The following is a 24254-nucleotide window of genomic DNA, read 5'->3' as shown; positions in this document are numbered from 1 at the left end:
TATTATTCACTACTTCTATCTGAGCAATTTGATGAAAAAAATAATAATTCTTCTGTTCTTATTTACTTCCCTCAGTTCCCCCAAGCATTAAGGATCATGGCAGTGAGTCTGTCTCCATAGTTAATGTAAGAGAAGGAACTTCAGTGTCCTTGGAGTGCGAATCAAATGCTGTCCCACCTCCAGTCATCACCTGGTATAAGAGCGGGCGGATGATAACAGAGTCCACTCACATCCAAATTTTAACTGATGGACAAATGCTGCACATCAAGAAGGCTGAGGTGCATCTTTTATTCTTGATTAAGGGTTAAGACTCCCTGATGGGGTTGCAGAAGAGATCATTGGAAGTCACATGTTCCCTTTACTATAGCCAAAAAAAGTATTTATTAAAAAATACATAGTCAATGTCATTGACCCTATTTTCATTTTTTAAAAAAGTATCAGGATTGCAGAGGCTGATTAGAAGTGGGGCATTTGAGCATAAAGATGACTGATGATTTAATCTACACTCAAACAGTGTGATTGGTCATCTATAACTTAATGGAGCACATACAATAGTATCTTTTTCTTTTAGGTATCTGACACAGGCCAGTATGTATGTAGAGCTATAAATGTAGCAGGACGGGATGATAAAAATTTCCACCTCAATGTATATGGTGAGCATTTGCCTCTAATACAACTCTTTTTCCCCCCAGATATGCAAATGAAAGAAAATGTCCTAAATTAGCTTAATGAGGACACATGATTTTCTTCTGTCTTTTTATAGTTCCACCCAGTATAGAAGGGCCTGAAAAAGAAGTGATCGTGGAGACAATCAGCAATCCGGTGACCTTGACATGTGATGCCACTGGGATTCCACCTCCCACTATAGTATGGTTAAAGAACCACAAGCCCATAGGTAACACCTTTGTGCATTTTTGTGGTAGTTTTCTTTTGACTTTAATTGCTAGATAAAAAGGCTAGCACACTTTCAACATTATGCCAGAACTGTGCATCATATAAGTCTAATGTATTGAAATATAAATTTATAAAATAGACTCATTGTAAAATGATCATTCATTCTGTAAAGAGATTTTTTTCTTTTCCTTTTTTAAAAAAATCACATTTAAAATAAAAGTACAAAAGCAAAACAAAATTTTAAGAAATACGTTTAGTACATAAATCAAGGTATTTGGTGGTGAATTGTAGAGATGTCAAATAAAGAAGTTTCTTTACTTTGTTTTTCTTGGTTTCTCCCTGTAGAAAATTCTGACTCCCTGGAAGTTCACATTTTGTCTGGAGGTAGCAAACTCCAAATTGCTCGATCTCAGCGTTCAGACAGTGGAAACTACACGTGCATTGCCTCCAATGTGGAGGGGAAGGCACAGAAGAATTATATTCTTTTGATTCAAGGTATGTCATATACACCTGATTTATGTTCAGTTTATTTGTCATATCCCATTTATACAACAAAATAATCTGCACTTAAAGGGATTATTAGCAATTGACTCAAAGTGTCTTTAAATCACCAAAAATACTGTCAATTGTCAGTTCCACGTTTATCAGTAAATTCTCTTTTCATGAAAATAGAAATAAATGATAGAAAACAGAACAGTAGAACTTAGGAAATTTATTTTTTCCATTTTTAATAAAATTATTACCTTCCTATTATATATATATTATGTTGAATTGTACTTACTTATTTAAAACTGGCATAACTTATTTGGATGCCAAGTCTGTAAACTGTTCTTGTGTAAATAAGATACAGTTCATAAACATAACAATTTTAGTTTATGCATTAACAATATATAGATACCAATCATAAATTATGTGATATGACTAAACATTTTACCAGAATTTTTTCTATAATTTAGAATGTCTTAAGACTAGAGATAATGTTTGTATATAGGGCCTAGGTCTAGTGCTTGGCATATATTACACACTAATTAATAGAAAGTCTCTTATTAACATTCTTATTGACATGACTTCTTTAATATTCTGGGTTTAGATATGTAGACTTGACATAGTTTTTATCATCTTCTGCATGACTAGGATATTATTTAGAAAGACTATGAATTGATAGACTAGTAAATGTTTAACAATTGGTGCTCCAAGCATAAAGATCCTGGTTTGTAGATAATTATTTATTTGCCAGTTTCTTGGAGGACATACGCCCACCAAGCCCTCTTCCAGCTTCCCACATAACATCACTGAATGCAGATTAGAGAGGATGTGAAAAATTGGCACCTGGGAGTGCCTGTGAGCTGCTGCCCACACATCCTTTTAACTATAATTGTATAGGATAGGGATGTTACTTTCTCTTTATTTCACATTATCTTGACCAAATTATTAAAGTGCAAACATGATTGGATAGAACAGAAGCTATTGGATTCTGAAAACTATAATAAGTCTATCCATTGCTAGATAAATATTATTTAGACTAGATAATGGAGAAAGAAATAACTAAGTTATATACTTCCCACAGACCTTTGTACCAATGTTTGATAAAACAGATTCTCCTGAGTTATATTAATTCTATTATTTGAGAAACTATCCATTGAGGATTTAATCTATGAATGATTATGTTTACCTAGAAGGGCACCATGAGACAGATCTGTTACCAGCCTCCATAATTAAATAATTGTATTGATTTACAGATACACCAGGAATATTGAAGTGTTTTGATTCCTTTATCTTTCTCATTTAAAAGTAATTAATGAAGATAACAATAGTTGATCTTAATCTAGGAAGAATATATGAATTAAAACTGGCATATTCAGAGCTGGAGTTATTGCTCAGTGATTGAGCGCATGCCTAGCATGTGGGAGACACTGTTCAATTCTCAGCACTGCATAAAGTAAAGGTCCATTGACAACTGAAAACTAAAATATTTTAAAAATGGTATGTTCTATGATTCTGCCACCTTCATTAGAATTTGTATTCTTGTGTCTTATTAACAAAAATCCTAAATATTTCTCAGTTCCTCCAAGTATTGCTGGTGCTGAAATTCCAAGTGAAGTCAGTGTCCTTCTTGGGGAAAATGTCGAGCTGGTCTGCAATGCAAATGGTGTTCCCACCCCACTTATCCAGTGGCTTAGAGATGGAAAGACCATAATTAACAGTGAAACAGAAAGAACCCGGTATGTTTAAGATGAATCTCTGCATTATAAATCATAAGGTCTTCTACAATGCCTAATGCTTCAAATTTCTTATACCAAATTCCACTCATTGAAAACTGGCTATTACGATATGTATAAAAAGAAAAGATAAATATTTGGAGTATTGAACACAAATTCTCTTTGGAGAACACTCAAAAATGTGTGTGTGTGTGTGTGTGTGTGTGTGTGTGTGTGTGAGAGAGAGAGGGAGAGGGAGAGAGAGAGGGAGGCAGGCCATTATCCATTGACTGTGTTATAAAATCTCCTCAGGTACTCATTCCTCAAAATGTTAGTTAACTATTGTACTATTCTTGACTTTATTTCTCTAATCTCAGAATGCCCATACCAAGGTCCACATTCTAAGATAATGCCTATTTTGTTTCATAAAAGATTCTTCAATAATCGTACATATTTGGGGTCCTCAACCATCAAACTTCATACATACCATTGCTTGGTTCATTTTAAGAAAAAATATAACAACATCATAATCCAGTTCATTCCTTACAGTGGTTTATCAAATCTTATTTTTTGGTTGACAGTTGTCAGTTTTCTTGCCACAAAGAGATGGAATGATAGTGTGGTAAGGGCGTCCTGCTACTTTCAATAGCTAGTTCCTTCAAAAGAATAATGCAGAATTTCACACACTGCAAGATGACTTAATCACAAAGTCCTATTACACACACATACCGAATAATTATATGCCTGAGTAGGCATTAATTAAATGGATTATAAAACTTATTGTTTTGAGCCAGTATTTTAAATTTAAAGATTTGGAGTATATTTTCTAGTCAATGAATTAAGTATATTTAATTTAATGGCAGATAAGAGTAATTTCCTTTGTATTCATTTGATGTCAAAATTTAGATACTTGTCCCTTTTACATTTGGAGAAATTGCTAAATAATTAAATTTTAGAGAAATATTTTATATTTTATTGCTCTTATGTGAACATTTCTAAATAATTGATAAGTTTTTGGCTACATTCTAGGCCAACTACTAGATTCTTGGTGGGACCTAAAGATCTTATATAATATCATACCTAGGAATTTAGGGTCTATCTCTTATATTAACATCCTAAGTTTACTTACATTTACATCTATTTTGTTGACAATTTGTTCACTAACCCACAATATGTATGAACTTTTTAAGTGGAAGAATTTGACAAAGTAATTTTCTCAAAGTCAACTTAATTCTTTGTTATGATAATGGAAGCTTGCTCTTTCTGTTTACTAATATGCCTAAACTCATGGGATTTTAACATTCTCATTTTAACAAAAGAAAATAAAACTATGTCCAGATAATGACATTATAATTCTCAATATTAATATCAAAATATGACATTTAATAACATAATAAAATGGATTATTTCCTTTCAACACTAGGAGATTCTAATGAAATTACTATTGTTGAAATAACTGTAGATAACAATTTAACCTCTTCTGAAGACAAAAGAAGCTTTGTTTTTATAATTAATGATGTATAGAGAGAATCAATAATGCAATAATGTTAATTTAGATATCTTTGATTATCTATTACTTACTATGATGTACTTCAAAAGAAAAATTTTAATAACATGTAGAAAAGTTTTTGCTAAATATATTCAGACATAATCTTGAGTTGCCCTACTTTAAATAAATTATCCAAGTCTCCTCACCCTCATTAAGGTCTTAAGTTTTTTGTAGTTAGATTTTTTGATGTGTGGTTTCTTCAGTTTATCATCTACTGTCTTCAATTTTCACACCAGAATTTTTTTGTGATTTTCATTTCATTCAAACTTTACACTGATAACTAAATATATAATTTTCTAACTCAGAAGAAGATGTCTCTGCCTGTAATTTGGATATAGAAGTTCATAGCCCAATTTTGTTCCTTTTTTTTTCCCTCATAAGGAGATTGGTGAATATGAGACCTATTACTGTATGATTTTCGTTGGTGGCCTGAATCTCCATTAGTTTCTCTAGCTTTGACTTTAATAGGCTTCCATGTACTTAGTGAAATTAATTTGAACTATTGTATCCAAAATGAAGATATTTTATGATTTTTTTAAAGAACCTGTAATCTGGAAAGATTGCTCCAGATCATAAACCCAGATTCATTATCTCAGTGCCTCTATTTGACCTTTTCTATAGGGTGACTGCAAATGGTAGCACATTAAACATTTACGGAGCTCTCACATCCGACATGGGGAAATACACTTGTGTGGCTACTAATGCTGCTGGAGAAGAAGACCGAATATTTCACTTGAATGTCTATGGTAAATGTGAACTATCACCCCTTCTTGATTATGCTACCTTAATAGACTATTAGTAGGCCACAGGTGTCTGGAGCATTTAATTTTAATTCTAATGACACTTCTATTTCCTTTTGGGATACAAAGCAAAACTGTGGGCAACTGTAGTGGAAGCGATTTGAACTAATGCTGCTCCCTCTTCTTAATTACTTTCTGCATCACATAGTTCCACCTAAAATTAGAGGTAATAAAGAAGAAGCAGAGAAACTGATGGCTTTGGTGGATACTTCAATAAATATTGAATGCAGAGCCACAGGGACACCCCCGCCTCAAATAAACTGGCTGAAGAATGGACTTCCTCTGCCTCTCTCCTCCCATATTCGGTTGTTGTCCGCAGGGCACGTTATCAGGTAAACCTGTTTATTGCCTGAGACTGCCTAAGCATATGAAATGACTGTGATTGTCTCCTCCTCTAAACAGTGTTTAAGAAACACTTTTTCCTAAGCTTTTAGTGTTGCTTATTTTTTCCCCTTCCAGTCTATTTTTAGTAGGGGAGAGACACAAAATATACTATTGATATGGCTTGGATAAAATGAGTCTTTCATAGATGACTTATTATCATATACACATTGGCAAAACTACTGCTTTAACTAAAATGATATGTGGCCAGAGTTAGGAAGATGCCTACTCTAATCATATGGTTTTCATGTAATTGTCATTCCCTGTTAATGTGTGCTTGAAAAATATTCGCTCCTCAAAATGTGTTCTATTTTCAGTGACTTATTGTTACTGCATATTACCTGTGTAGAGTCAGTTGTTTTTGAGAGATCTGTATTTTGCGATGGATGGGATATAGGCTTCATAAGTAACATTTCTCAACATAAATCTCCTTCTGAAATTTATTTGTAAGTCATACTTATTTTACTGGTAGGTGTCCAATGAGATCACATTATGAAATGTTGGGTTGAATTGTTTTTCAGGATTGTGAGAGCTCAGGTGTCTGACGTCGCCATGTACACTTGTGTGGCCTCCAACAGAGCTGGGGTGGACAATAAGCACTACAGCCTCCAAGTGTTCGGTGTGTCACAGAAATGACTCTACTGCTTTACTCCATGTCCAGTTTTCATCAACAAGCTATCTTTAAAAATTGACTCTTGCCAGATTTAGAGATCTGGGTTTCCTCTATCAAAAATAATTGGTGAAGCCGGTTGCAGTGGCAGACGCCTATAATTCCAGCGGCTCCAAAGGCTGAGGCAGGAGGATCACGAGTTCAAAGCCAGCCTCAGCAATGGCAAGGCACAAAGCAACTCAGTGAGACCCTGTCTCTAAATAAAATACAAAATAGGGCTGGGGATGTGGTTCGGTGGTTGAGTACCCTTGAGTTCAATCCCCAGGACAAAAAAAGAAAAAAAAGTGGTGAGGGCTGGGGTTGCGACTCAGTGGTAGAGCGCTTGCCTTGCATGCGTGAGGCACTGGGTTTGATCCTCGGCACCACATAAAAATAAATTAAAAAATAAATGTATGAGTCCATCCACAACTAAAAATTAAATTAAATAATTGGTGGAAAAGCACACTGCTGACTAGGGAAGATCATTTTCTCTCAAGGGCTCTGTATTCATACTGACGGTTAAAGTACTCTTCTGTCCTGGCATTTGGCATTAAACAGAATCTAAAATTTTAAAAATAGCATTTCAATCCAGACACAAAACCTGTCTTTCATACAAAGTCAAATCTACTTTCTAATAATATTAGCAGTTTAGATTGTTTAAAATGAATAGATTCATGTGCATGTATGTATCTCTATTTGCATCCATAAGGAGCTCAAAACCTTCCATTTCTGAAACACTGCTGGTCTAAATATTTTTAATTCCCAGGAACATCTCGGAACAGTTAAGCAACTAATTACTATAGCTTATGTTGTTTTATATAAAATTTAATCTGAATTTGATGTCATTGTTTTGCATAAAGAGTAGAAATGTACTATTGGAAGTATTTCAAACATTATAACAAATTAAAGAAATGAAACCTCAGGAGGCTGAAACAGGAGGATCACAAGTTCAAAGCCAGCCTTAGCAATTTAGCAAGGCCCTAAGCTACATAGTGAGACCCTGTTTTCAAAAAAAAAAAAAAAAGCTGGATATGTGGCACAGTGGTTAAGCACCCCTAGGTTCAGTGCCCACTATCAAAGGAAAAAAAAAAAAAAAAAGAAATCAAGCAAAAAGTTATGAAATCACCAAAACTTAAAACACCCTGATTGTATGGACTGGGGATATAGCTCAGTTGGTAGAGTGCTTGCCTCACATGTACAAGGCCATAGGTTCAATCCCCAGCACCAAAAAAAAAAAAAAAAAAAAACTGTATTCTATAAGAAATCAATTTTGAGGTTTCACTGCTAATATTTGGAACATTAATAATTAGCTTACCTAATGGATGTTTTCGTAGTAATGTCAAACCTATTATATGCTATTTTAAAGTATTTATTTTTATGGACCACAGATACAGTATAGAATAGTTTGTGTTCTTATTTTAGTTTATCTCAAATTATAATAAATACATAAATTTCACCTATTTTATTTTCTATATAGTACCACCAAATATGGACAACGCCATGGGGACAGAGGAAATCACCGTTGTCAAAGGCAGTTCTACCTCTATGACATGCTTTACAGACGGGACCCCAAGCCCCAGTGTGTCCTGGCTTAAAGATGGCCGGCCTCTGGGGCTTGATGCCCATCTAAGCATCAGCACTCAAGGAATGGTCCTCCAGCTTATCAAGGCAGACACTGGAGATTCAGGAACCTACACCTGCATTGCCTCCAATGATGCTGGAGAAGTCAGAAAGCACTTCAACCTGAAGGTCCTAGGTATGCAAACATTCTGATAAATATAGGATGGTTATAAGGTCAGTGGCCATTTAGTCTCAGGAGGTAGAATCTTAGAATCATTTGTTCTGGGACAAAATTTGTAAAAATTTAATTCTATGTTTATTTCTACTTTGTAATTTACCTAGAGTTACTCTCATCTAAAGCATGTTAAATTTCAGTTGTTGTATCTATTTGTCATCTGTATGAAAAGATGAAAACTCCTACTCATAAAAGTTTAGTGAATGAAAAAAATAATAATCTTATAGCCAGTTAAAAGAGATAACTTTTTAACTTTTTCCAAGAACTAAAAGCATATTTAATAATACAATTTTGATGAGAAAGGATACTATTTATATCATTACATGTTATTCAAACAGTCTTAAATGATCCAATATGTAGATTATTGATGGAACAATCATTTCAAATATGCTCTTATGTGCATTTAAGGTAAACATTTAGAGTATGTATTCCAACATTTCACATGAAAACAAACAGCAGGAAAAGCCACGACTTTTCCTGTAAGTAAGATTGGACCTTAGAAGAGAAAGAAAGATAAATGAAAATGAGTTATTTCAATAATCAGGACTTTTGGAGTTTTGTTTTTTCACTGTGACGTAGGGGAAATGCCAGGCTCCTTTTGTAGCACAAAAATTTTCCCAATAGAGACCAGCAAAATGAATTTTGGTAAAAGTCTGGGTTAGGAGGGGCTAGCCTATGTTTTCAGTGTGCTCTGTAGTCTTTCTCAGAGCACCTATTAAAATTGAGTGATTTATGTGACTTTAAAGTGTGCTTTATCCCTAGTTAAGCTGTATGAAGCACCGTCCATCTTACTACTGTGTCCCCAGTGCTTTGCATGACATTCTGACATCAGAGGCTCCTCATACATATTTGTTGGATTGAATTGAACTAAACTAGATACTTTTGAGTTGAATTAATGGGAGTTTTAGCTATAGAGGAAGAAAGAACAATATCTGAATAAACAAAGTGAGAGAAACTGGTTATAGCTAGGACTTTCAGAGAATGAAGGGTCTTAGTGGAGGAAGTTCTCCAGAATATTTAGCAACAAAAGATAGAAGAAAATGTACGTCTGGGAGGTGGGGGGTAAGGGTGAGTAACAACTCCCTGTACTGTACATCAGTTCACAGAATGAGTTATAGTAGATGACATACATGATCTTGTACTTCATTGCTCACATATTAAGTATGAATTATTGGATACACATATGTGCCAGGCATGTTTCTTGTCATTGTTGAACAAATAATTTTGAATCCCTACTATGTGACATACTGTGTGGCAGGTATTTGAATGCATTATAGAATAAGAAATGTGAGATCTCAGCCCTCAAATTGCTGTACCTGGGAGGAACACAGACCTTGAGCAAGGAGTTACTTTTGAGTGTGATGAGGATCATATAGTTAAAATAACATTCTGCAGGATGGTGAGTTCCAGATTAGATCTCAAGGGTGAATCTGAGCCCTGAAAGGTGGGATTTTAGAGGTGAGTGGAGAGTTAGAGATCATTGCCTACATTTCTCACCTAGAGATGACAGATGGGAGTTGTCAGTCTGGGCTCATGTAAATTGAACATGAAAGAAAGAGACAATTCTGGAAATAAATATTAGCAGAGGCCAAACTCTGAAGGGCCTTGAGAACATTTTATGGAGTTCAGACCTCATTAAAAAGCAAGAAGAATCTTAAGCAGAGATAGGTTCCAGCCAGATTTCATTTCCAAAAGCTCCCTCTGGTGACAATGAACAACAAATTGAAGAAACTGTTGTCTTCATCCAGGGCTATAAATGCCAGGCCTGGACAGTGAAGAAACAGAGAGTTTTCCTCTAGGAGTTCAGGAATCCATAAGCAGAATCAGAGATTAGCTAGTCTCTGGATGAAGCAAATGAGAAGAAAAATGACCATGATATTGTTGGAGTAGCAAACAACAAACAGCCTTCCAGTTGAAGAGTTTATAAGGATAATACTTTCTTAAAACAGATTTGAAAATTGGCTCAGCAGAAATATGAGAAGTTTCATCATTTCCAGCATCTATTGAAAATGAATTCCGTTCAACCCCAAAATGCTGTTCACGTGAAGCAGTGCTCTTGCTCAAAGTACAAACGTTCTTACTTGTTCTCAACTTAATTCTGTGCACGTGGTGGGAGTTGTCATGGTATATTAACAGTTCTGAAATGTGGTTAGAACACTGAAGATAATAGGGGGCACTATACAAAACCAAGCCAGGGAGGTGTGACAGGGTCTAGACCAACACATTAAGAAGTTTGGTCTTTATCCTATAGCAAGGAGAATCATTGAAATTCTACCAAATGGAAAACATGAGTAGATCTATAGCTTGAAAAGAGCACTCTGTCTGCAAAGTAGAAATCTCTTTGGAGCACAGCAAGAATGGATTCTGAGAGACCAGTGTATTATTAGGAATTGTGTTTGGTTGAGAGAGTCTAAATATAGTAGCTTGATGTCCTGCAGGGGTTCAGACCCTGGCTCACAGATTCAAGATCCTAGCACACAGATTCAAGATCCTGGCAAGTGAAAGAAGATGCAGTCACAGTTGAGAGAATAGACGTGTTTTATCTGGAGGTGGCAGTCTTTCCATAAACCTTTTTTATATGCAGGCCAAACAAAAAAGGTACAGTGCCAACAGGTTATTTAAGTAAGCTGATGTTCACAAGCAGATTTTTATGGCCTTGAGTACATATGCCGAATCAGGACATTTATGACCTTGACTAAATACTAAAAACATCACTGGCCAGAAGTCCCAGTGAGGAAGCCTAACTATAGGCACAAGTGTTGGGCCTCCCCAACACTTGAACAAAGGACTTTTGTTTTTCTCAATGAGTGAGATGTCGGAAGTAGGCCGTTGTATTGATGCAGCAATGGAAATATTTGCAGTTCTCTTGGCCTTCACATCATGATCAGTCAACAAGCATGCAATGCCTGCTCAACCCTCACATAACTCAGTAGCACTCTAGATGCAACAATAGCAGCAGGAAAAATAGGAAGGACCTATCTCTAAAGAGTTGTCCCTTTCCTGTCTTAGAAGACCCACAGAAACACTGACTTACATCTCATTAGTCAGAATCTTTATATACCATTCCACCTTCTATTGGTTAAAGAGGCTAGGGCATGTGACTTTTTAGTACATTGCCAGCCCCAACAAATTTGAGGTCTGTTAATAAGAAAGAAAAAGGTAAATGATATTGTTCAGGCACCTACAAACAGGAAGAAAGAGACATCAGTTCAAGTAGACGGTATCATAGCTCAGATTGAAGTGAGGAAAATGTAAGAAAAAGACATGTTCTGGAGATAATTGCAGATAGAAGTATCAGGACTTAGTTATGGATTTGGGCATGGGGAGAGATGCGGAAGAAGGTGTCAAGGGTGACTCTTCTGGATTATGTGACTAAATGATTGATTGGTAGATGCATCACAGAGATGCAGGGAATGCTGGGAAACAATGTTTTGAGGAGTAAGACCACAGCATCAACCTGAATACATGTCAATTTTGAAGTGCTATTTAAATATTCAAATGAAGATGTTTATCTGATTATTTCATTTATGAATCTGGATCTCAAATTAGAGCTCTAAGCTGGAAATTCTGGAGTCTTTCACAAGTGGACAATATATTAGTCAGGTTGCCATCCCTATGACCCAAATATTTGATAAGAACAGCTTAGAGGAGGAAAAGTTTATTTTGGCTCACAGTTTCAGAGGTTCAGTCCACAGCTGGACTCATCATCCATTGCTCTGGGCCCACGGTGAAGCAGAACACCACAGTAAGGGCATGGTGGAGAAGCACTGCTCCACTCCCTGCAGCTGAGAGAGGGAGCACAGAAGAAACCATGGGTTAAATGAACCATTCCATGTCACACACCCAGTGACCCACCTTCTCCAGCCACTGTCCACCTGCCTACAGTTACCACCCACTTAGTCCATTCAAACTAGAACATGCTGATTAGGTTATAGCTGTCATAATCTAATCATTTCAACTTTGAATATTCCTGCATTGACACAGGATCCTTGGGGGACACCTCATATGCAAACAACAACAGACAACTTCTACTCTGCCCCAAGTACAAGACATATAGTCCAAACATAAACTAAAATAGTCACAATCACTTGACACATAAAAAACCTGCAGACTGGTTTGAACCAGTTGGGACCATGTTGCTGTTACTGTTGCTGCTGTTTTAAATTAGAAACTTTTGAGGAGAAGGCCATGCCTAATTAATCTTTGTGTCCACAGTGCCTGATATGCAGTCAATAATCAATAAGTAAAAAAGAACAAAAAATTGGCCGTTGTAAAATGGAGAATCAGATGAGGGCCTTTGAGTGGTATAAACAACATGCTAGGGATTTACATTTAGTAGAGAGAACCAAGAAAGAACTTGTGGTTTCTGCAAATGAATTTTATGACATTCATATAACTTTGTTGGTATATCCACATGCTAAGTTAGGTGGGACTATGAGGAGAAAGGAAAGTCTGGGCTTGTTGAAGGAGAGAAGTGCCCTAACTTGAAGTCTAGGTCACAGATAAGTATATTAAAAGTAGATAATGTTATAAAAATAGATTAAAACCAGGTTGTGGTAGAAACTTGAGAAGCCATGATGAGGTGTTTTATTTGATTCCATGAGCAACATGGAGCAATTAAAATCTTGAAATCAGAAGATCTTAGATCAATCATAAGCTGAATTTAAGAAAATATATTCTGACAGCAGTAGATAACATGCATAGAAGAGGTCATGTAGGACAGTGATTAAGAAAAGCTGACTTCTTAATTACAATATGAAAAAGAACAGATTCAATGCATTATCTTTTTCCAGAAAAGAAAATGAAGACTAACAAATGTTAAGGAAGCACATTTTAAGGGCAATGCCAACAAACTTTACTGGAGATTGTAGTAGTGATATATATATTAAAAAAAGGCCTTTTAAGTTGCAGAATAAAATGCATACAGAAGCACAAAAGAAATGTATTGTTTATCTCACTGAATCCTAACTGTCCTGTTAGGTAAATAAGTTGCTATCCCCCTTTTGGACACTTGCTGTGGATGCTGGAATTCAAACTCACTCTGACTTCCGATCCTGTGCTGTGACTCACTCTTCTAAACTATGTGCCGAATTTATAACAAAAACAAACAAACAAAAGCCCCAGCTAACTTTTAGAGCTGTCCAACAGCTACTTGGGCTGCTCTGTGAAATAGTAAGCTAAAACCTTGAAATGTGCAAGTTTCATTGAACACTCGAATGATCATTGTGAGGGGAGCCTGTTTTTGTGTTGTTGTTCTTATTAGCTATACATGACAGTAGAAGGTATTTTGACATGTTATACATATATGGAGTACAACTTCCCATCCTTTGAGTTGTACATGATGTGGAATTACATGGGTTGTGTATTCACATGTGAATATAGGGAAAAAATGTCCAATTTGTTCTACTGTCTCTCCTATAGAGGAGCCTGTTTTAAAGGGACTAAACTTAGGAGTAATTGGCCTAAGGAACCTTAATGTGTTCCCCCAATGTTTGGATTCATTAACCTTCTCTTGAAGAAGGTAATTGTAGAAGTAACAAAAGAGAGTATTACTCCTGTCCAGACTCAACAAATGTGTTTTGTGCAGAAATCATCTTCTCCAAATGTAGCTATTTTTTCATCCTTTAAGTCATTATTTCCTCTCAAAATTCTACATCGGAAACACAATAGCAAAATTGCATAACATTCACCTTTTGCTTTTGCAGAATCAATCAGTGTTAAAAAGGTGCAAAAACACTTTAATAGGTTTAAATACTTCTCCAGAAAAGAGATACAAAATGGGTTTAATTTTTATCACTTTTGGTTTTTTATTCTTTTTAGTTATGCATAACATTAGTATTCATTTTGAAATTAATTATAAAATCATGGGATATAATTTGCTCTAATTCAATCCCAGTATTTCCCCCTTTTCCTTCCCTCCTACCTTACCTTCTATTCTACTGATCTTTTTGCTATTTAAATGGTTTTTTAAAAATAGTTTAGTTTTTATTGCTTTCAAATCTTTACAATGAGGTCAGACTGACCTAATTAACTGAGTTCTATATAACTACCTTGTAATGAGCTACTGTTTCCTTCATGATGTCTCATGAGTATGATCCATTCCTTTTGAAATAGTGTCAGTGAGAAAGGTTACTGACATCTAGGAATGATCACTTCAATTTATGTGTCCTAATCAATTCATATTATATAAGTATAAATTTAAGTCAGATTTCCAAGTTTTTCTAATCAGCAGTAGTTTATCAAATAGCAGGGGGAGTTTGTTATTATTTTTGATTCTTTTTAAATAGAGCCACCTCACATTAATGGATCTGGAAAACCGGAGGAGATATCAATAATTGTTAATAATCCACTTGAACTTGCCTGCAATGCTTCTGGAATTCCTGCCCCTAAAATTACCTGGATGAAAGATGGCCGGCCCCTTCTACAGACAGACCAAGTGCAAACCCTTGGAGGCGGAACAGTTCTTCAGATCTCTAGTGCTCAGGTAAGCATCAGAGTTCATATAGTTGTGTTTATCCCAGGTTAAACTTCTCACTTGATGATATACGAGAATTGTTGATAAATTACATCTTTACATCTGCATACATCACACTGCAATTTTACCAAAGGTGGATTGCTTCTATGATAGACATGATTGGGTAGACATGACTTGAAGGAAGACAAGAGGTATCTAAAATTAAACTCTAATGAAAACAACATACCTTCTTGTTAGCTTTTCTTGTTTTCATAGTTCCGTTCATATGTTTCCTAAAGCCTTAACATTTGCCATATCACTCTTTACCTAACCAGCAGAAAGCAGTCCAACATGTGTTCATGTGAGGCTTCAAACAAATTGCCTGGTTCTTTTAGTTTGCATTTAAGGAAATTTATCTGAAATGTGAATATATTAAAGAGATATACTCTATTCAGCCAGGGACTCTGTATCGTAGCCCTCATACTCCTGACAACTCTGTGAGGCAGTGTCTTCAACACCATTCTATGAATCCAGAATAGGGCACAGAGAGGTTAAGTACTTCTCTCCCAAGTACTCACTGTTTCTCAGTGACGGAGCTGGGTCTCAGTCCTGGGTAGAATTCAAAATCCAAACCAGCGGACCTCAGCACAGTGCATTCCTAGCATCGTGGTGCACATGCCTTCCATTCCATTCTCTTCTCTCCATTCACATGTTGCAGTAACTCAGAGAGGGGAAAAAAAAATTCAGGTTAAACTTTCAAACCACTTACTGAATCAAAACCTTTGAGAGTTCTCCCTCTAATGAAAGTAAAATTGCATACAGTAGAATTAGATATGAAACAATAAGAGAACCATTCAAGATGGCGTTGAAGGGGAAAGTTAAAGATGATCAAGTCCCAAGACTGATCTTGATGCCTTTGCTCCTCTGTGTTTTCATAGCATTTTGTACATACCTCTGTTACAGCAATGGGTGTCTTATTTAGCTGACCTTTGTCTTTTGGTGTATTTCTTTGCAACATAGTTATGCCTAGTACATAATGGATGCTTTACAAATTCCAAATTGTGTGAGACAAGAGTTTCCTAAAATATTGTCTGTGAAAAGCAGGTCTGTGGTGTATTATTCCAAGGGGAGGAGGACCCAATCTATGACCCAGTTGGTTTAGAGAATTGTATACTGTTTTCTCCCTCCTTTGTGAGGTGTAGTGCATGTTAACAACTCTGCAAAATGTTACTCTAAAGACATCTACCTTTTTCAAACTCCCTGTTAGCAGAACACACCTTAGGAACTGTCATTATAAATAATGACTGTGGGTATCCAGAAAGGAAAAATTTGTCAGGAAATATTTTCTGGAGGAGACAAATTGAAGAGTAGCCACTAATGACGACTCGGGATTGGCCAAGTCAAGACAATGATGGGGACAACATCAATGGGGTGAATGGTTAGTAGGGAAGAATTACTTTTAAAGGTTTTAAAAATGTGATGAGAGATTCCAAAATTCTTCTCCAGGATATAGAACATTAGTTTTTAATTCTTAATCAAAATTGTGTGTGATAATTGTTCTTCTAAAATGTCTTTAAGTATTTTTTCCAAACATCCCAGTCTTAAATGTTTTCTAAGGAGTTTTTGCAGCCTACCAGAAAGTTTTCTGTGACCTATGGTATCCATTTTGAATACAAGAACTTTTAAAATCCTAGTGTCCTAGGGAATATTCAAGCAGTAAAATAAATGATTCCAGGACTTTCCTAATTTTACAAAATACATTCTTTACAGTAGTAGCACATCTGTTTTCTAACATATTCTTCACATATGTTATCAAGTATATGAGTCAAGACTAACTTGTAGTGGAGACCATGCATGGAGATTTTTAAAGAAATGATTGTGGTTTTAGTCAGATAAGAATAGATTGTGGGGCTGGGGTTGTGGCTCAGTGGTAGAGCGCTTGCCTCACATGTGTGAGGCACTGGGTTCAATTCAGTTCTCAGCACTGCATGTTAATAAATGAATAAAATCAAGGTTCATCAACAACTAAAAAAAAATATTTTTAACAATTCTATTTTTTTTTAAGAGAGAAAGAGAGAGAGAATTTTAATATTTATTTTTTAGTTTTCGGCGGACACAACATCTTTGTTTATATGTGGTGCTGAGGATCGAACCCGGGCCGCACGCATGCCAGGCGAGCGCGCTACCGCTTGAGCCACATTCCCAGCCCTAAAAAAATTTTTTTTAAAAAGAATAGATTTTGCTGTCAGTCTGACCCCAAATACAACCAAATAATTTAATATCACCATTTTATTTCATCATTATATAGCAAAGGTAGAGTTAAGATGTGACATTAATGTGTTTGATTTTAATAACCTCATATCTTATTGATCTGATGACTTAATAAACATTTAATTTTCTTCAGTAACACTGAAATTGAACTTTTCAGTCTGCAGTTCAAGCCAGTGAATATTTATTTCTTCAACAACTGTATGGTGGTAGGTCTTATATATGCCTTCCTTTCCTAAATATTTTTGGATCAAATAATGAAACCCATTAAAACACAGGCTTACATATAATGGAGATACCAACCAGTGCTCGGTTTCAGAACACTAATTGTATTAGATAGTTTATTTTAATTCTTGTGCTTTCTTAATTGTGTTTTGCTTTGTATGGTGATTGTTACATTCATTCTAGTTTACATTTTTCTCATCACCAAAGCCACCTGTGAACATTTTGTAATTTGCTTATTTGGGTTTTGTAGGTGGAAGATACTGGAAGATACACGTGTTTAGCATCAAGTCCTGCAGGAGATGATGATAAAGAATATTTAGTGAGAGTTCATGGTAAATTTGGCAAAGAAAAGTCCATGTTTTATATACACACCTAATTAGAAGCCAGACCTATACAATGTGGGTCAACTCTATAGCACATACCAAAATATGTTTATAAATGAAGGAATACATATTTTGCAAATCTGATTTTTTTTATTTGAATGACTAAGTGCTCTTTTGGGGTAGTTCAATGGGGCTTTTGACTTATTTGTCTTGTTCCTGCACAAATAATTCATATCATTGATTTAAAGTAATAGAATATAAATTATAATAATGAAAAATAATTATTCATCATCTCACCATGCAAAGATGCAATGTTTTTGCTGGTAAATGTTTTGTTACAAAATATAATCTGAACCAGGTTTGCACCTGTTACAATTCCTTGGAGGATGGGACAGGAGGATGGCCAGGCACTCCAGGTCAGCCTAAGCAATGTACCAAGGCCCAGTCTCTTTAAAGACAAATGTGATGATTCAGAATATAGTATTTGAGTTGCTTTTTATGTCAACTAATGATATGATTGACATGCACCTGTGTTAATAAATATATTATGGCATCATTTTCGGTGATTGCATAGTGTCCTATTTTATATTCTATTTTTAAATATTTAGACAGTTTATTTTCATCAACAGTGACAACAATTTAGCCCATTTCTTTTGAGAAATTTCTGTAAATACACTTGCTTGGTTACACACACACACACACACACACACACGCACACGCATGGATCTGTTTACACACACACAAACATACATGCTTTTAAGGATTTTGAAACTTATTTACCTAATTACTTTCTGGAATATTTGTGTCAATGAGCCTCTCTCCAAAACTACTATTGTATCAAAATTGAATTTACTTTCCTCGAGGCAGATTGTTTGAAACTAAACAGAAGGCCTTTGTTTCATTTCATAGCCTAAATGATAGTGCACATTCTCTGGAATTTAATTTTCTCCTCCCATCCCCACACACAAATGAGACCTGCCATTAATTGACATACAAATTCTGTCCATAAGAGTCTCATAAACATATATTTCTGTATATCAAGGAAAGCATATAGATTTTTGTTTATTATGATTGGCAGTTCCTGATTTGATAATTTTAGATCTAATGTTCAAAGAAAATCTAGAACCTGGCAAAGGGATCCCTTTGTGCTTCAGTTTCTTTGTCTGTCACATGGTAACAATAATATGATTATATTACTTATTCTATCATTTATGTAATTGTTTTAAGGATTCATTGCTCAATCTAAGCAAAAGTTTTACCTAAGATTAAAAACAATTCCATTGTTAATTATCTGCACTGTAAATTCAAAGAATAATGTTTTAAATTTATGCCTCTTATTTCATATAGCAAAACTAACATTTATTGGCTACTGATAGGTTAGATCATTTTACATCTTGTTTATTGAAAGCCTTTGATGCGTTGTTCCTATTTCCAGTACCCCCTAATATTGCTGGAACTGATGAGCCCCAGGATTTCACCGTGTTACGGAACAGACAAGTGACACTGGAATGCAAATCAGACGCAGTACCCCCACCTGTGATTATGTGGCTCAAAAACAGAGAGAAGTTACAGGTAAATCTTTCGCTAAACTCTACAGATTCATTCAAAAGCTGTGGAGTCTTTACTAGATAGTCAAAACCAAATAACATCACTACCAAGTACTCAACATTGCTAAGGCCAGCACAGATGCCTTCTTAGTCTTTGCTTAATAGTTGATTATGGATCAAAAGAAAGAAAGATAGATTCAGGGCACTCTGGAAGCTAACCTGTGCATATATCTCCTGGAGCCCATTTGAAAAACTCTGCTATTTGTTTACCTGAGAAGGAAGAAACCATCAGTCTCAAAAGAAATAATCTATCTTGCCAAGTGTCTAGGGTGAAACAGTTACTGAATTTTCCTGATCTCAACCTGGATCCCAAAGATCTACACCCCTAGATACCAGATGACTTGCACTAGAATCCTTGAACAACATAGTTATACGTTCTCTAAAGTTTCCCACCTAGGTGATGTCTGTCTGCTCTCAAGAGCATTACAGCCCAGGATCCTCAGTGTCTTCTAGAACTGGCTAAAACCTTTGACTCTGAACCCTCTGATTATCTGCATCCCAGTAGTTACTTATCATTTTTTTCTTCCTTTTCATTGTTCTTACTCATCCTGTTAGCATAACCTATTGTTTTACACTGTGTTGCCAGCAGTTAATTATAAAAAGATTTTATGTCCTCCCAAATCTAATGCATAATGACTTTCGCCACTACCAAACCATATGTAGAGCTCTAGTTCTGAGAGTCATTTATACACTGAGACATGCTGCATGTCACTGAACACAGCTGTTTCTATTTATTGTGTGCCTACTCTAATGCTAGGCACTAAGATTGACACTGACAGTAGTGTTGACCTTCAAGGAGATCACAGACTGTCTGAAAAGACAAAGAGGTAAATCAAAGATTATAGAGTGGATACTACTGATGAATTATATGTTGGAGGACTAGAAGCAAGAGAGGAGAAACACACAACCCAGGCCGAAGGGTAAGGAAGAGCACAGGGCAGCCTCTTAGAAATGGGCGATTCACTTTCAAAGAACAGATATGTACTGGGGTAGAAAGAAGAGGTTCCAATCACAGGCAATGGTGCGTCCAAAGTCCTAACAACAAAAGGAATGAATGTTTCTGTTCCAGGGCCTGCAGGCTAGTTGGTACAGCTGAAATAAACCTTTATTAAAATCTGATGGTTCCCTATGGTTTTCAGGATTCTAGTTAAGCTTAACTCACGAGGTCCTTCGTGGTCTGACTTAGCCCCCACAGTCCCATCTCCCATGTGTGCATTTCCCCCCAGACCATTGGAAGTTAAGTGCAGGACTTGATGAGTATTGATGATGGAGAAGTCCACACGGATTCCAGATAGAACCAAGTGATGTCAGTACTGGGAAAGGGTAAACCCATTAGTGAGAAAAAAATGATGAGTTCAGGTTTAGTCATTTTGAGTTTTATTTGTCTACAATCTAAGGAAATTTCAGAAATCATTAAAAATATGAGTTCATATTTCAACAAAAAAAATGTGATGTAATATTCCATATTTCCTTAAAATAAAACATCTTTGATGTGGTGGTCCTCTTGGTACAACCTGTTGGGGAAGTTCTGTTTGTATGCAGTTGGACTGTGAAATGGGAACAAAGCCTTCAACAGTACTGACAATTACAAGGTGAGCAAAGAAAGAAGAGAAATGAAGGGGACTGAGGGGGGGGACTCAGTGAGCCTGGGATCAAAAGCAGGAGACACTCGTGTCACGAAAGCCAACTAAAGAGGAAGCAGTTAAGAAAAGGCACATGGGGCTGGGGATGTGGCTCAAGCGGTAGCGTGCTTGCCTGGCATGCGTGCGGCCCGGGTTCGATCCTCAGCACCACATACAAACAAAGATGTTGTATCCGCCGATAACTAAAAAATAAATTTAAAAAAAAAAAAAAGGCACATGATATCTAAATAACATTGTGTCCATTGGCTTTGGCAACACAGAGGTGACTCAAGATATGGACAGTGGTTCTGCAACAGAGGCATTGGAGTAGGAAGCAAGTTACCATTGTTTGAGGAGTCAGAGGAGGAAAAGGAAGTAGAAGGGAGTGTAGAATATTTTTTAAATAGTTTTAGTTGCAGATGGGTACAATCATTTATTATTATTATTACTTTAATGTGGTTCCAAGACTTTAACCCAGTGCCTAACACATGCTAGGCAAGTGCTCTACCACTGAGCTACAACCCCAACCCTGGACTCTTCTTTAAATAGAGATTTGTACATATTTATTTGCTGAAAGAGAGAGATTGAAGATACAGGAGAAAGAGAGCTTCATAGAAGTCTTTAAGTACATATCAAAGCATGTGTGTCCATTCTCTGAATCTCAACTCTGCTTGCTTTATCTTAGATTCGGGGCAGAATGTCCCCACATGGTAAAACTGTCACTAGGTTTAAGTCATCCTCACAACTAGTTTAAAAAAAAAAGGCACAAGCTTGAGGGCTCTGAGAGGCTCAACTAAACTGTCTCTTTTCCTGACATTTTAATGATAAATTTTTCTTGCTGAATCCAGGCAACACCTCGAGTGCGAATCCTATCTGGAGGGAGATACTTGCAAATTAACAATGCAGACCTAGGTGACACTGCCAATTATACCTGTGTTGCCAGCAACATTGCAGGAAAGACCACAAGAGAATTTATTCTCACTGTGAATGGTAAGTGAAACATTATTCACTTTTTCACAATTTAAAAATTTAACCTCAGGCCTTTCAAAGAGATGATGGTTTTTTTTTTTTTTTTTTCATGAACATACAAACTGAATCCTTGTGGTTATGTTATTTATTTTGAAAAAGACAACATGTAGTACTTGTATTAGGGGTATATTGCAAATTAACTTAGTTTCAGAAAAACATAATTGAGATACATTACTCCATCTTAGAAGATAATGTGTATATATCCAGTTGTTATTAGCAGATCCAGATGTTTCGCATCATTCAGGTCAGAGTCATTGAGGGTGTCCGTACACTGAATCTCTGGATGACAAATGGCTCATCATTTTGTTCACTGTTATTGATGGTGGCTTGAGAGTATACTATATATGTACAAGGACTATAATTTTCTTAAATACTGCCATAGTACTGTAATTTTCTTCAATGTGATATTTAAATAGCAAAATTTGCCAAAATTCGGGCAGATAATTTAGGCTTTTCCCCAAAACAGTCCCATTGGACTTTTAATATACAGACTTTACAGCATATCTGGTGACCCACACAAGTAATATCTCTAATGCTAAAATTAAAATTCAGGATTTCTATTCCCACATGAACTCAATGATTAATAAAATACATGTTCTGAGACTTGCAAGATTAACAACAGATGTGCTTTTCATTAAAACGGCCCACTTTCTGTTCTTCATTTAAAATGAAGTTGTTCCAGTGTTAACATTCTCGGACCATTATTTGGCCAAAGAGAAATAAGAAATATCATCTTTAATTTGCACCAAACTAGCGCTGATTTTTGTTCCGTTCTCTCTCCCAGAAAGCCAGGTTTTATACTCCATATCAGGGATTTTAAAATCCTCCTCCCCATCTATTCTTTATTTTAAAACAGAGTATCTAGAGTAAGACTTGAGGAATTTAACCTCGGTTCTACCTATACTAACCCAGATTAGCGTTGACACAAGGCTCATATTCCATCTCAGACTGTTAGTATAGTCTTCAGTTCAACTGAATCTTCTCATGTTTCTCTCTTGTTCAGTCCCTCCAAACATCAAGGGTGGCTCCCAGAGTCTTGTCATTCTCTTAAATAAGTCAACTGTTCTGGAATGCTCTGCTGAAGGTGTGCCAACCCCGAGGATAACATGGAGAAAGGATGGAGCTGTTCTAGCTGGGAATCATGCAAGGTAACAGCTCTGGAAAGGAAGAGTTCTGTAATAACTGAGATATACATCTTTAAATCTTCTTCTAATGCATATTTTGGTCTTACTATATTCAGAATTAGTCTTTTTATCCTAATATAAGAATCAAAATTTAGTATTTTCAAATTCCTAACTCATGTTGGCCTAATGACTACAGTCCATTCACAAACCCAAACCCATCTGCTGTGTGTCTTTGCATGGTATTCTTTTCTTCCACCAAGGTAATTATAAATATATGTCATCAGAAACAGAAAACAAAGACTGAAAATGGACATCACCATTGTTAAAACCGTCCTCTGTCAAAATGTAAATAATCAAAAAAGGCTGACTTGGAAGACCTCGCTTGTGATCTTTCTTATAGATACTCCATATTGGAAAATGGATTCCTTCACATTCAATCAGCACATGTCACCGACACTGGGCGATATTTGTGTATGGCTACCAATGCTGCTGGAACAGACCGTAGGCGCATAGATTTACAGGTCCATGGTAAATATGGGTTGATATACAACATCCAGACTTTGGGTCAAATGCTTTTTTGCTAACCTGTTCTATTGAGCTCATGAAGACCTTGCCATCAAAAACTATTTATGCATGTCACATTGTATTATGAATAGTCAAGGTGCATAGTCAAGGTGCTAATGTCAGCACAACACTATTTAAATTAATAGAGCCTTGTTTGTTTGTAACTGTGAGACAAGTTACTAATGACAAGTTACTATATGAATAGTCAAGGTGCTAATGTCAGCACAACACTATTTAAATTAATAGAGCCTTGTTTGTTTGTAACTGTGAGACAAGTTACTAATGACTAATTTCAGTTCAGTAGAACTGAATGGTTACTACTTGTTGAAAGTGTTTTCTTTTTATTTGGTGATGTTGTTTTAGTTCCTCCGTCCATTGCTCCGGGCCCTACCAACATAACTGTAACAGTAAATGTCCAAGTTACTCTGGCTTGTGAGGCGACCGGAATACCAAAACCATCAATCAATTGGAGGAAAAATGGACATCTTCTTAATGTGGATCAAAATCAGAATTCATACAGGTAAGGATAACTTATTTCAATATGATTTATATTTAATTGGCATATAGTAATTGTACGTATTTATAACGTACAATGTGACATTTCAATCCATATATACAATGGATAATGATCATATCAGGGTAACTGGCCTATCTGTCACTTCAGACATACGTAATTTCTTTGTATTGAGGACATTCAAAATCTTCTCTTCTAGCTTTTTTGAAATATTCAATTAATTGTTGTCAGCCATATTCCTCCTTTCAAACTACACTT

General features: G+C 35.9%; 1 protein-coding gene across 2 annotated transcripts in view; it reads left to right on the top strand.

Moving 5' to 3' along the window:
* Hmcn1 (hemicentin 1) overlaps positions 1–24254 on the top strand; it is a 385362-nt gene that overhangs the window by 299055 nt on the left and 62053 nt on the right. For both annotated transcript variants that reach the window (XM_027934946.2, XM_071600213.1), the window contains 16 exons: positions 76–278; positions 572–653; positions 764–895; positions 1240–1389; positions 2957–3116; positions 5263–5387; positions 5590–5773; positions 6344–6441; positions 7949–8227; positions 14554–14750; positions 17464–17545; positions 18972–19108; positions 21614–21755; positions 22798–22942; positions 23319–23446; positions 23846–24002. In XM_027934946.2, the coding sequence (XP_027790747.2) occupies positions 76–278; positions 572–653; positions 764–895; positions 1240–1389; positions 2957–3116; positions 5263–5387; positions 5590–5773; positions 6344–6441; positions 7949–8227; positions 14554–14750; positions 17464–17545; positions 18972–19108; positions 21614–21755; positions 22798–22942; positions 23319–23446; positions 23846–24002 (2401 nt within the window). The remainder of the gene's footprint in view (positions 1–75; positions 279–571; positions 654–763; positions 896–1239; positions 1390–2956; positions 3117–5262; positions 5388–5589; positions 5774–6343; positions 6442–7948; positions 8228–14553; positions 14751–17463; positions 17546–18971; positions 19109–21613; positions 21756–22797; positions 22943–23318; positions 23447–23845; positions 24003–24254) is intronic.

The sequence above is a fragment of the Marmota flaviventris genome, chromosome 12 (assembly GCF_047511675.1).
Source record: "Marmota flaviventris isolate mMarFla1 chromosome 12, mMarFla1.hap1, whole genome shotgun sequence".
Classification (NCBI taxonomy): domain Eukaryota; kingdom Metazoa; phylum Chordata; class Mammalia; order Rodentia; family Sciuridae; genus Marmota; species Marmota flaviventris.
Note: the sequence above shows the minus strand (reverse complement) of the source record. Positions and strands in the feature narration are given on the sequence as shown.